The sequence below is a fragment of the Pinus tabuliformis genome, chromosome 7 (genome assembly GCF_031772625.1).
Source record: "Pinus tabuliformis cultivar Carrire ecotype Pingquan chromosome 7, CPIR1, whole genome shotgun sequence".
Classification (NCBI taxonomy): Eukaryota; Viridiplantae; Streptophyta; class Pinopsida; order Pinales; family Pinaceae; genus Pinus; species Pinus tabuliformis.
The window spans coordinates 1,579,613,604-1,579,628,319 of record NC_142293.1 but is presented as its reverse complement, the minus strand read 5'-3'; the positions used below and the strand labels follow the sequence as shown (position 1 = coordinate 1,579,628,319).

At 38.6% G+C, this 14,716-nt stretch overlaps 1 protein-coding gene and 1 pseudogene across 1 annotated transcript; both read right to left on the bottom strand.

Annotated features, from left to right (window-relative positions):
* LOC149254107 (pentatricopeptide repeat-containing protein At3g26782, mitochondrial pseudogene) overlaps positions 1–5,351 on the bottom strand; it is a 44,525-nt pseudogene extending 39,174 nt beyond the window's left edge.
* Positions 5,352–5,418: 67 nt separating this feature from the next.
* Positions 5,419–5,931, bottom strand: LOC149254106 (uncharacterized). Its single transcript, XM_089454682.1, has one exon. The coding sequence runs from the start codon at positions 5,929–5,931 to the stop codon at positions 5,419–5,421; it is 513 nt and encodes a 170-aa protein (XP_089310808.1).
* Positions 5,932–14,716: the final 8,785 nt, after the last annotated feature.

Below are 14,716 nucleotides of genomic sequence, written 5' to 3'. Positions count from 1 at the left end.
TGCGTACCACTGGTCCCAGACCAGTCTCAACCGACCCAAAGTCAGCGTCATAGTGGGTACCACTCCTACTACTGGTCCCAGACTAGTATCATCAGTCTCAGAGAGTGTACCACTAGTCCCAGACCAGTCTCAACCGACCCGAAGTCAGTGTCATAGTATGTACCACTCTCACTGGTCCCAGACCAGTCCTCCACTGACCCGAAGTCAGTGTTAGAGTATGTACCACTGGTCCTAGACCAGTCTCAACCAACTCGAAGTCAGCGTCATAGTGGGTACAACTCCTACAATTGGTCCTAGACCAATATCATTGATCCCAGATCAATGAAGGTCATCCTAGCATAGGGAATACGGTAGATACAACAATGCATCCATCAATACTACTATGGTCCCTATCCTCATTTCCCTGCTCATTGATCAGATGAGAGGTACTTCTCATGAGTCCTAGATTGCATGGGTAGGATGTCTCGACAGGAGAACTTAATCAATCCTGTCCTCACAGGAGAACTAATCATCCTGCTACACAATCGCCATGGAGAACACATCATCCAGGCCTCACAGGAGAGCTAATCATCCTGCTACATAATCGTTATGGAGAACACATCATCCAAATCTCACAAGAGAACTAATCATCCTGCTACATAGTCGTCATGGACAACACATCATCCAGACCTCATAGCAGAACTAATCATCCTGTTACACAAAAGAGCGAATCATCCTGTCCCACAAGAGAGCGAATCATCTTGTCCCACAAGAGAGCAAATCATCTTGTTCACAGGAGAGCGAATCATTCTGTCCACAGGAGAGCGAATCATCCTGTCCCACAAGAGAGCAAATCATCTTGTCCCAGTGCGCACCACTAGGGGAGGGTGAGTCACCCTATGGTCGTATGTTGCTCCAGTAAGAACCGCAAGGCCCTAGAGCTTCCAGAGCTCAATGTATGCAACATGCAGGACCCTTTTACAAGGGTCTCTCGACGACTCCAAGTTGTTCGGGAAAATCACATTTGATCTTTCCCTGGGGCTCTGACAAAGTGTAGCGACCTGTACATCATCTCAATGCAATAGAGCCTCCTTGCTCATCGACTTACCATATCCTAGATAAGGCAGTATTTGATGTCTATCTGCTGGACGAATTATTGAATACGGGATTCCTCAATAATCGAATCCCACCTCTGGTTGTCACAGAGAATCACAGTGGTATTCATCATGTGTACTTATTCAAGAGTTTCCACAACCAGGCAACTTCATACGAGGTCATACTCATAGTTATGTATCCGGTCTCGGCGGTACTTATAACAACCGACTTCTGTTTCCTGCGCATCCATGATATCGAAGCAGAATCCAAAGAGAACCATCACTGAGAAGTGCTCTAGTGATCCTCCATACTGCCTGCCCACTCAGCATTCGAATAATCATGCAGTTTTCATATTTCTGGCAGTGTATCTCAATGCATGAGAGATTGTGCCCCGAAGATATCTCAGAAGATTCTTGGCACCAATCCAGTGAGGCTCAACCAAATATGAGCTCACCATGCTAACTACAAAACATATGTCCGGAATCCAACTCCCTCTTACTTCTGCAAATGAGAGGGTCTGCACCTGTCAGAAATAGTTCGTCCACATAAGGTGCTGGTATGAGAGGTCTATCATCCACAACCTTCGGATAATGGTTTGGATCGGTTTCACTCCTAGTGAATCTCAGCTTCATCAAACAGCTATCAATCCTCTCATACTACGTCGGAGGTGTTTTACTTCAAGCCATAGAGGGGTTTCTTCCACCTGTATACATGAGATTCCTGTTCATGAATCTCAAACTCCACAGGTTGTTTCAAACCTGTGGACCTACTACATGAGGGGAATGGTCCCCTTGTAAGATTTTCCTTCGATACATCTCAGACATGTACTTTCATGCTCTTTTTGAATTTAGGCTTTCCTGTTACCATCTGACTCACAGAGTTCCGGTGCTATGTGTTAATGGACATGGTCCCCAGTGGACTTCCTGTAACTTAATACAACCCTGAACTCAAAAGCATCTTTGAAAATTCTATTTTCAAACACATACCTTTCCATCGACGAATGCCACCTTAAAACCTTTGACTTACATTCTTGGGGTTCCTTGCGTCCTTGAAGAGTCAGCCATTTTCTTGATGACTTGCATTACCTATCATTCCATTCCTGGAATGATTGTTATCTTTATCAAGTGATGTGTCCCTTCCATTTGGACACTCCTTCGATAATGGCCGAACTTATTACCACCAAGGCATCCGCCTTTCCTTCCACCCTTAGATCCGAACTTCCCAATGAAGTGATGTTTAGATAGGCCATCAAAAACTTCCGCTGTGTCATTCTGATAATATTCTCTGCTTTGACTTCACCCTTGGAGAATTAGAAGAGGGATGAGGAACCCATTGATCCTTTTGTCCTGTCCCTATTGTCTTTGGTGATTGCTCTTTCACTCTTGCTTGGGCATTGTCTTCACCTCAGCTCCGATACCATGTTATTTTTAGGTATGTTCTATGCTAGAGCAATTTATTTAAATTTTCACAGTTAGCAATCACATCAACATTAAAGTAAACCGCAGATAGGACATAAATATAAATCGCAGAAGACAAGCCAAGACAAGAGGACACAAGATGTGGTGCTAGCTAGGGACAAACCCCACAATGTGGGGAAACCCTTGATCAATTCTTCTTTTATGTTCTTCAAAGTTCAGCAGAGAAAATGAGAGAGATGGTACATTTACAACAAAAGTCAACACTTTGACTTATCTAGATCTGAGCATAGATCATTTCCTATAACGATGAGATCAGTTGAAGACATTCTACTTCAACTGATTCTCCAAGGTGACGGCTTCACCTATCGTAGTGCTGCCTCTCATTCATCATCTTCATGCTGCTCATCATGCTGCATCTTCCATGGTCTTATTCATCATCAATTTGCCCATTATGTTGCCCATGATCTCATACATCATGCTGCCCATTATGCTGCCGATGATCTCATACATCATGCTACCCATTAAACTGATCCAAGTCTGGTCATGAACTATGACCCAACGCTTTCTCCACACGCTGCCCTCCAAGTCTTCTGCACCTGTTGTCTTTTATTGTGACTGGTTAGGGCTTGTTTTTGCTGCAACAACCCTTCATTCAACCCACAAATCAGCCTTGAATTTACTGCGGCCTAGGTAAGGAGTAAAGCCTTTCTTGTGAGCTGTTGTTCTGGGCATATGGCAGCCCTTAACAACTCAATGCAGGCCTGTTTTGGGAGGCTAGGCCTGCAACCTACCTCAACTGGTTGTGGCCCTCCAACAGCCCACCAAAACAACCCTCTTCTAGCCCTCAAACAGATCCACAATACTTCCCATCAAACTCAGCCTTCCTCCAAGAGACCTCGGCCCCTCTACCAGCAACTCAGACTCCAAAACAGTGAGCTCTGATTGCTGCCTAGATCAACCTGCGGCTAGGGCATCACCATTAGGCTAGCGTATTACTCTTGGTGTCTCACTCCTTCTCCAAAAACCCAAGACGTGGAGAGGAGGAGATCACCTCAAGAATGTGTGTCCCAAATGACATCAAATCCTCTTCTATTTATACCAAAAACGTATAGGTTGAATAGACATGACATTTGGGCTTCTTGAGCCTACATAAGTTGCTGGTCGGCTTGATAATAATTCCATAATCAAAATAAATTCATATCTCCATAAATACTTATCGGAATCGGATGATCTTTAGATCAATCCTACACCTCTCGACGAGAGGGATCCAATAAAAATATCAGCTGCCATAAATAAGCTGACCCACATGGAGTTTGGCCCTAGTTGCCAATTTTAAAACAAGAACACCTTGAATTACACCCCAAAGTATTTATTATGATCGAAAAAATAGTTTCCGGCGGGACAATAGGTATAAAGTTACTTCTACAGAAATTTTCTAGCCAAGGATCAACATGTTAGAGACTCAAATGACTCTCTAATTTATATATTTATCCTCTAAGTGGAAAAATAACAGCTAGTTTCTTTGATCCTTGTCAAAATAATCTTGGCCGTTGATAAACACTTCAAGATCTTTTAATCTTGGCCCTTGATTTTTTATTTTTGAAGAATTTTCAAATTTATCATTTAATTCCATTTTTATTAGCTCAAAATTAATTATTTTGAGCTAATTTCTTCAAAAATTTGACTTTGACTTAACCACCAAGGTCCAAGGGTCCAAATTTTCTTGAAATATACAATATTCCCTTGGTGGAGGACTTTTAAAAATTGATTCCTTTAGGACCCACGAATTTTTCCACTTGGAGAATTATTTTCTTAAGACAATTTAATTTTGACTATTAATTAATTTTCTGGGTTAGGATTTAATTTTATTATGCTAGAAAAATTAATTAATTTACACATGAGGGGATTAAATTATTTTTCCACCCTCTAATACTTAAGATTTTACATTTACAACCCCCAAAGGGGGAATACACATTTGGCTTGGACCCTCAAGACACAACCCATCCGCGACATAATATGATCTAGTAGACTAAGTGATTTGTAATAAAATAATGAAGCCAACTAGCTTAAATTATTCCCAAAATCACTTTTACATCAGACTTGACTAAAAACACTAGGACTCACCTAAGATTCCGACAATAAATTTCACCCTAGCTTTGGGGTTTAAGCTAGAGGGAAAAAACTCTTCTGATTAGCTATGTCTATAAACACAGGTAATCAGCGAGGTTAAAAACCTCTTAGGATGAAATTCGTTATCAAAATTATATGCTTACCTAGGTTGTTACATATACTCAAGGTCTTATTAAGATCATTTACATTATATAACTTATAGAATGGGTTTACAATGACATGTAAACTGCTGATAGATGACCCGATCATGTTGAAAAAATTTGATACTTCTGCTTCTTTGGAACTTTGACAAAATGTGTGCAACATTTGGCTCCATATGGGGATACGCTGCTTTTGTGAAGTAACGTGAGAAGCCCAAAATCCCTCATCAAAGAAACTAAAAGTCCATCAAATAGATATCCTTTCAAAATCGAAATCATCATGCATATATAGAAAATATTGTTGGAATAGAAAAATCTACTCTAACAAACTAAAATATAAAAGACATAATATCAATGCGTGAAATAAAACTACCTAACGATATGAAATAACAAGGGAATAGGGTTAGAGATACTATACAAAACGATGCCCTATGGCGTCATATGTCATCTCTGTAGTACAACTTTAGCATCTTCCCATTTGCTGGTAGGTCCACAAGATCGCCTTCCAAAGTGTTGAGATAGAAAGAATTGGCTCCAATGATCCCTCTGATAATATATGGTCCAAGCCACATACTGTCAAACTTTCCATGGTTGCCGGGCTTCTCATTTCTGCGATCCCATAATAGTACCATATCACCAACCTGTAAAGATCTGTTCTATGAAGACTTGTCGAATCCTTCCTTTGTTCTGGCTTGGCTCTGGCATATGTTATCAAAAGTGTTCCTGCGGGCTTCATCAAGTTCCATTATTTGATCTATTCTTTTCTGAATTGCGTCTTTGTCCTCTGTAAAATGTTGAAGGAGCTGATAAGCGGGAAGCTTCAGATGAACAGGCAAAGTTACTTCCAAACCATAAACAAGCTCAAAAGGACTTTTTCCAGTAGCCCTCTTCTTTGTGATTCTGTTGGCCCATAATGCATACTTGATCTTACTGTCCCAAGATCGCTTATTATCCCCAACAATCTTCTTAATGATGGTGATTAAATTTTTATTGCTTGACTCAGCGAGACCATTTCCTTGGGGATAATAATTTGAAGAATGTGATAGAATAATGCCATACTTGAAGCAGAAGGAAGAAAACTCAGAAGAGCTGAAGGCTTTGGCATTGTTAGTCATAATCTTGGTTGGAACACCAAATCGGGTGATGATATGATTTTCAATGAAGTCCATGACAACTTTCTCAATAGCATGTTTTGTTGGAATGGCCTCAACCCATTTTGTGAAGTAATCAGTTGCTGTCAAAATCCAAGAATAACCATTGCTAGAATTTTGGTTAAATTTTCCAATGAAATCTAACCCCCATTGCTGAAAAGGGGTTTATGCTATAACAGGTTGGAGAGGCAAGGCTGCTAATTTCTGCTTCCTTGTGAAAAGCTGACACTCCTAACAACTTCTGACGAATTTGTGCACATCCGAAAAAATGGTGGGCCAGTAATATTTTGCAGCAGAATCTTGTGGGCAGTAGTTTTCGCTACAAAGTGTCCTCCACAGAACCTTGCATGAAATTCAGTGATGAGCTTTTTAGCTTCATCCTTATTAATGTATCTGAGTATTATCCCATTTGGATTTCTCCATCCTTTAAGATACAATATTTGGATGCCTTCAATCTGAGAGCCCTCCTTTTATGGGCTACCAAGTGATCAAGACAAGTCAAGTTTGTCAAATAATAGATGATGTCCTTATACCATTCGATCCCTTCCAATTTTTGAAGCTCGGGAGATATAGAAGGCTCAACAACCTCATTCTGGCAAACCATCTCTAAGGCTTTCTCATTACTTTTTGTCAACATTTGAGCTAATCCTTGACCTTTGACAAGCTTGGTTGGTCTAATTTCAAGATCATATTCTTGAATCTTAGTTACCCATCTGGCACGAGTTCCCAAGCAATCAGTTTGAGTTAAGATATCTTTGATAGCTGAGTGTGGAACAAATGCAATAATTTTTGAATAACCCACATATGTCCTGAAATGCTTAAGAGATTTGACCAATGCATAAGCCTATTTTTCCATGATGTTATACTTTAATTATGAGTTTTGCAATGACCTACTCATGAAGGCAATTGGTTGTTCATGCCCATCTTTGTTCTTTTGTAACAAAACACCTGCAATAGTATCCTCGGAAGCAAATGAAAAGATCATAAAGTCTTTTGAATAATCTGGGCTAACCAAGATAGGAGCTTTGGCAATGGCATCCTTGATATCCTGAAATCCCCTTTTACCCTCTTCCTTCCAAATAAATTTTGCATCTTTCTTTAAGAGGCATTGTATAGGCTTAGCAATCTCAACATAATTTGGAATAAATCTCTTGATAATTTGTCTTATCGAGGAAAGATTGAAGGGACTTAAGATTATGAGGTAATGGAATTTGCTGAATAGCCTCAACTCTTTCAGGATCAATCTTGATGCCATCTTTGGAAATGATATGTCCCAATAATTTCCCTTCGGTCACCCCAAAAACAGACTTGGCCAGGTTTAATGATATGCCAAATTCACAACATTTGTCAAAAACCTGCCTTAGATGGTTGATATGAGCTTTACCATCCTTAGAGAAAACAATGAGGTCATCCTGATAGATCTCAATGATTTTGCCAATTAATTCCTTGAAAGCATAATCCATGGCCCTCTGAAAAGTAGCCCCTGCATTTGTTAACCCAAAAGGCATTCTGAGATATTCAAAAGTACCCCAAGGTGTGGTGAAAGTGGTCTTATGACAATCTTCATCTTTAACCCAAACTTGGTTATAACCAGAAAAACCATCTAATAATGACATCATACCAGACTTGGTTATCCTTTGCAGCATATTCTCCATGTTGGGCAACAGAGAGTTATCTTTTTTTACAGGCTAAGTTAAGTTTTTGAAAATTCACACAGAGTCTGATAGTACCATTCTTCTTCCTAACAATAACCAAGTTTGAGCACCATGATGAATGCCAAGTTTGTCTAATGATACCAACAACAAACATTTTCTGTAATTCTTTCTGAACCAGAGGGGTCAACTTAGGATTTATTTGCCTGAGCTTTTGCTTGAATGGTTTAGCCTCTTCATCCTTCAAAGGAATAGTATGCTGAATAACATCTTTCCGGTATCCTTTGAGTAAGGCCAAAACATCACAATATTCGATAAGTAGATCAATCAAACTTTCCTTTTCTTCTTCAGAAGTTCCTTTACCAATCTTGACCATCTTTGGGTTCTTAGGAAAACGATATTCACCTCAATGAATTCCCCGGAATCCATCTTCTTTTCATCAATCCTTTTGGTTGCATCGTTTGTATCAAAGAGTTGTTCCATGGCCACCATGTTCCCTACCGTGGGATTGATCACATCCTTCTCTCTAAGTTTAGATCCTTCTTCCTGAGAACAAGACTGGAAACTTTCAAATTCGTTCAAGTGATTTAGGAAACAAACAATTTGCTTTTCATCATCAAAAACTTGCCAATGCTCCATGTTATCTGGAACTGAAGGTTTGAAAATGACTTCCATTCTGGCTTTATCCTTTATTAAATTGTCGGAAATTTGGAAAGTGGAAGCGGCAACAACGAGTGCATCGGCTTGACCGTTTTCTTCTCTAGGAATAATGTGTAAGCCAAATGTATCGAATAATTCTATGGTATCCCATACAACGTTTCTGTATTTCCCGAGTCTATCACTCTTGCACGAGAATATACCCTTGACTTGTTTGATAACAAGATCTGAGTCACCTTTTACAGTTAGTAATTTTATTCCGAGGTCCTTGACTATTTCCAAACCTAGCAACAAAGCTTCATATTCAGCCACGTTGTTGGTAGCTTCAAACTCTAGACGGAAAGAAAATTTGAACACGTCCCAGGGGTGAAGTGAAAATGATCTCGACCCCTTTACTTGGTTTTGAAAAAGCACCATCAAAACTCATGTGCCACATCAGATCTTTAGACTCTATATCATCCTTAGGCAAATCTATAGGATTAGAAAGGACAACATAATTCTTAATGTTGGACTACATCACAACAGGCTCTTCTAAAGGGCCCTTGGGAGGAGATATTTTGTTCGAAACTTCTTCAACCTTGATATGATCATGAAACAGAAGATGAGGGAGCTTCAGTTAACTTTTCAGGAGACTTTTTAACTTCTTCTGTGACTAAATTGTCCTGAATTGGTCTTTTGATCAACTGAGTGATAGGCACATGTATTTTTTCTTGGCTGATCCATTCTCCTTACTTGAAACCGGTATTGGCTTTAATAAAACCATAGGACAATTATTCTATATCTTGGGTAGATTGTTCCTCAAGCCAATCTTTGTTCTCATTCTCAACATTACTCAAGTTAAGAGTTTCAACATCTCAACTATTCTCAATAATTTCCATCCAATCCTTTAGACATAAATGAAATTAATTTCCGAACATATTAATTTGAGGATCAGGGGGTCTTTGCTCAATAGGAGGATTTCTTCTCGGCCATGGGTGGTTATCACTTCCAGATTGCATACTTAACATCTGAATCATTATGGAGTGGATGTCATTCATTTGTTTGGTATGTTGTATATTCATTTCTTTTACCAATCGGGTTAATTGCTTGACAGTCTCAAATTCTTCTTCTTTTACTTCTCTTCCCTTAGACTTAAGTTGGACTCTTTCAAAACCAAGAATTTCTGATTTTCTAGAGGCTTTCTTAACCTTTTCTAATTCCTCAACTGTGCTTTGGCCAATCGCTAGAGTATTGGGATGAGCACGTCTGATTTCATATTGGATTTCCACAGGATAAGCTTCAAGGTATTGTTTTAGAATAGTCTTGTCAGGAGGCTTGTAATCATGAGTCATATCCCTTAGAATCTTATTGAATCTTTGGTTGAATTCTTCCACTGTTTCATTTTCTTTTTTCTTAATTGTCTTGAATTCTTTAACCAGATATTTTCTCTCCTTTGTCCCCATATTTATCTTTGAAAGCAACAAGGAGAGTCTTCAAAAACTCAAAAGCGTTATCAACCCTATCTTGAAACCAATCCAGAGCATCATCTTCTAGAGAAAGGACAAATAACTTCTTTTGAACATCTTCATGATTATAATCAGTAGCATGATCAAATCTATGGATGAAGCTGTTGAATTTTTTTATATGTGCTTCGGCATTTATGACATTGTTCCCCTGGAAAAGCTATAGCTTGCTCATAGCAGATTCATTTCGTAGGTCATGCAAATACCCTTGGATATTGTGAAGTTGAAAGGCCTGCAAAAGTCACCCATGATGTCAAGACTTATAGGATGATTGATAAAAAACAAATGGAGGTCAAGGAGGGCTTCTCGTCCGAGAAAATTTAAACGATTTCTAGAATGTAACTTGTTTAATTGAGCTCTTAGAATTTTTTTAGGATCGGGGGCGGGGTTAACTAGGCTACCAGGATTCCTTCTAGAGAAAGTTCTTGTAAATGGATGAATGAGTGGAGTCGTCACTCAAACATGAAACTGCCCTAAATGTCCAAGTGCTAAATGTGAGAATGAACAAGATGAGAGGATTAGTGAGAAAAAAAATGATAAGGTGATGAGAAGATGAAGAATGATGAGAGAAAGGTGCTAAAAGTTGTGGCGTTGATGGGACAATGAATGAAGAATGAAGGATGACAAGATGATATGATAAAAGAGGATGTCGTCAGGACCAAGGATATAAAAATCTGTTCTCGATAGGGGCGCCAAAAATGTTGTCACTCGTATTGTACAGGCACTGTGACAACTGCTCAGTGCGGAGACTGTCACTCTGATCCATGCCCACTCCGTTCTAGCTGTCTCCCAACAATAGACTATGGGTGGTAGTCCCTATGGAATGATGTGAAGGAAAACAAGCTAGGAACCAACTTTTTTGGGACACAAATGAGTGGCCTAGTTACTTGGTTAAATTTAGCAAGATTAATGATTAGATTAGACTTTAAGTACGAGACCAGTGCCTTAGTGGAGTCACAATTATTTGTTATGATAAATTAAGACCAAGTGACTAGATGGACACCTGCTGCTTGAATGATTAACTAACCTATATGATATGTAAGTCCTTGGATCTATGTGAGGTGCAGTGATCTTGGTTTATTTTAATTATATGCCTAGTCTAAGTATGACCTTCCATTAACTATTTTGAAGTTGGGCTCCAAGGTAGGTTGTGGGAAGGAGGCCAACATGAAGCAGGTTACGCCCTGATTAACGATACCTTTTGTTGTGCTCCTATCACCTGATGTCTATGGCGCTGCAGAGACTGTGGCTCTTATGACTGCAAGGTCACTGTGTTAACCACTGAAGAGTTGCCAAGCCCCTCGAGCTAGGTGAGAAGTGTTGCCCTAGATTTCTATCAACCTAGTTTATGCTAGGAGGTAAGTTCTAATGCAAGCTAGATCTACGATGCTTATGCACAAGATTATGAGTGATATTATCTTGAGTTAAGATTGTTTATGTTACTTAAGTACTTAGAGTGAGTTAGCTTATTGTGAGAGTATTTAACAATGATAAGATTATAAGTGCAAAACTTCAATAAATTCTCACAAGATATAGAGCGCCAATTTTTCAACAATGTTTGACACCACTTTAAGCTTAAACTAATCACCATTCAAGATAACCAAATGAAAACTTAGATGCCAAGACTTAGAGTGATTACCAAACACAAAGATGCCAATTAGATTTCAATAATCACAAAGATCAAATTTAGAGCTTAAATGTAGGCGTGCTTTAGGTGCCAAATCCCTGAAATTTTACAAACTTAGAGTAAACCACACAAGTGTTAGATCTCAACAGTCAAATCAGAAATAGTACTTGAAGAAAATTTTCAGCACTTATTAATGTTATGACAACAGTAGGAAAATCATTCTAAATGATAAAATTTGCCCAACACACGAAGTACAACACTTTTCAATGACCAACAGAAATAAATTTATGTGTCTAGCTTAGTTCATGATGATGTATTCAGTAATAATTCAGATGTGTAATAAGTTATTACAACAGTAAATTGACCCATAGATCAACAAGCTAGAGATGTCAGAACCAATGCCCAATATACCAAAAAATAGTAAAATTTACCCAACCTGAAATAAAAACAATTTTTAGGGTTTTTAGAGGGTGTGATTCAAAAAATTTCAGATCTAATGTATTTTATTACAACAGTGAATAATTGACAGATCAACAAGCTACTGAAATTATAATCGGTGCCCAAAATTCCAAAAATAGCAAAAGTTTACTGAAACTATTTTTTTTTAGTTTTTGATCCAATTTAGGTGTATGCTTAAGAAATTTTCAAATCTGAAATTATTAGTTATGCAGTGAATTCCAGCGAACATAAAAGTTAGATCTAGGATGTCCATGTGGCCAAAATTTATGAAAGTGAAGATTTTGCAATTTTAAACAATTTTGACCATGTAACAGGTGATTTTAGGGCTTAATTGTTATTGATTTGACTGCTGTAATAAATCAAAGATAAACTAGGGTTTAGAGGTCAAACCCTAGGCCTCAAGACTTGTAGAAGCAGTTGCCCAAGTGGCCCAAAAATTTTGGATGAAGATGCCACTTGAAAATTAGAATTTTGGAGACCTTAAACCTGCAAAACCACTAAGGAATCAGTCTTAAAAATTCAGATGAGGGTTTAGGGCAGAAAATGACCAAGGAAGGGAAATGCTAGGCCAAGGAAGGCCAGCATTGGGGGATAAAGAGGCTAGGAAGGCAGATCAGGCGTTGAAATGGCAAGAGAAGGCCAAAAAAGGTCAACATTGGAGGAGGAAGAGACCCAAGGGCTTGACGCTGGGGCAAAGGAGGCTCACCAAAGAGGACGCTGAGGGTTTGAGGGACTAAAATCCCTTGACATGCCTAGAATGCTGCCATCTAGGGTGAAGGAGGCAGGTCGTTGCCTCTTAGGCCCACGGCTAGGCCTGAAAAGGTCTAAAACCCTTGACGCAGTGCCAAATAGGGAAGGCTGAGGTCCCTAGAGGCTATGGCCAGCCCTAGCAGGGCCTACAAATGTTACGCTGGGGGTTCTAGGGGTGATGCTGGCCAAGAGAAGGCTGACATTGGGCTTGGAGGGGCTGAATGTGGTCCCGAGGAGGAAAAAGCTGAAACCCTTGTCTCAATTTTTTTTTCTTTCTTCAGATTTGAATTGTGCCACAAAATCTTCAGTGAATAGCCCTGCAAAATTGTTTAGAGACTAGACTTTATCCTCGAGGGCCTAGATCTAACTCTTCTTCCACTTAATCCCTTGACCCAACGTGCAAAATGAAAATAAAACACTCAAACCCCAAACATATACAAAATATTAAAAATCCCCAAAACCCAAGTTAGAAAAAATAATTTACAAGTTAGATCTACAAAATTATTTACAAGATTTACAAATATATAAGGGTTTTGAAAATTTTAAAATTTTGAGAAAATATTTTTATGGAGTTTTTTCCTTTGATGAATGGCTAAAAACACTTTAGAAACCCCAATGTATACTATATCTTTAGCAAAGATTTAATCCACCATATAATTTTTAGGAAACCAAGCAACATTTGTTATTGCCCAAGCTTGTGAACTTGGAGGCCAAGGATTGAAGTACCTGCAAGCACTATGAATTTATGTCAAAAATAATTTGTTAGATCACATGAGAAATCAAACCACCTAAGGTTAGCCCAAAACTATCAACAATATGGATTTATCTCCATATAATGAAAAAACAAATCCTACCAATATTCAACACAACATAGAGATGCCCGTAGCTAGCACCTACCACAAATCAATAAGCAAGAACACCTTGAATTGCACCCGAAAGTCTTTACTATGATTGAAAAAGTTGTTCCCAGTGGGACAATAGTTACAAAGCTGCTTCAGCGGAACTTTTCTTATCAGAGATCAAGATGCTAGAGACTCAATGACTCTCTAATCCTAAGATTTATCCTCCAATTGGAAAAATAACGACTAGTTTCTTTTACCCTTGTCAAAGTAATTTTGGTTGTTGATAAATACTTCAAGATCTTTTAATCTTGGCCCTTGATTTTTTATTTTTGAGGAAATTTCGAATTTATCATTTAATTCCATTTTTATTAAATGGAATTAACTTTGACTTAACCACCAAGGTCCAAGGGTCTAAATTTTCTTGAAATATACAATATTATCTTGGTGGAGGACCTCTAAAAATTGATTCCTTTAGGACCCACGAATTTTTCCACTTGGAGAATTATTTTTTTTAAGACAATTCAATTTTGACTTTATTAATTAATTTTTTGGCTTAGGATTTAATTTTATTATGCCAAAAACATTAATTAATCTACACATGAGGAGATTTAATTATTTTTCAACCCTCTAATACATAATATTTTACATTTACAAGCCTCAAAGGGGGAATACACATTTGGCTTAGACCCTCAAGACACATAATCCATCTACGACACAATATGATCTAGTAGACCAAGTGATTTGTAATAAAATAATTAAGCCAACTAGCTTAAATTATTCCCAAATCACTTTTACATTAGACTCGACTAAAAACACTAGGACTCACCTAAGATTTCGACAATAAATTTCACCCTAGCTTTGGGGTTTAAGCTGGAGGGAAAAAACTCTTCTGATTAGCTGTGTCTAGAAACACAGGTAATCAACGAGGTTAAAAAACCTCCTAGGATGAAATTCGTCATCAAAATTATAGGCTTACCTAGGTTGTTACATATACTCAAGGTCTTACTAAGATCATTTACATTATATAACTTGCAGAATGGGTTTACAATGACATGTAAATTGCTGATAGATGACCCGATCATGTTGAAAAAGTTTAGTACTTCCACTTCCTTGGAACTTTGACAAAATGTGTGCAACACACGACACAGGGGGCAATCCTCCCATTCCCACGGCACAAGGGGGCAACCCTCCCATTCCCATAGCACAAGGGGGCAATTCTCTTGTTCCCACGACACCCGCTCCAACTAGTATGGTCACTTCCTTTTATTGGAGTCGACTCGCAGGATATCGTCTTCTTCCTTATGTGCCCTTCCA

Excerpts from the sequence above, each read along its gene's own strand:
- LOC149254106 (XM_089454682.1), bottom strand. The coding sequence starts at position 5,931 with ATGGACTTCATTGAAAATCATATCATCACCCGATTTGGTGTTCCAACC.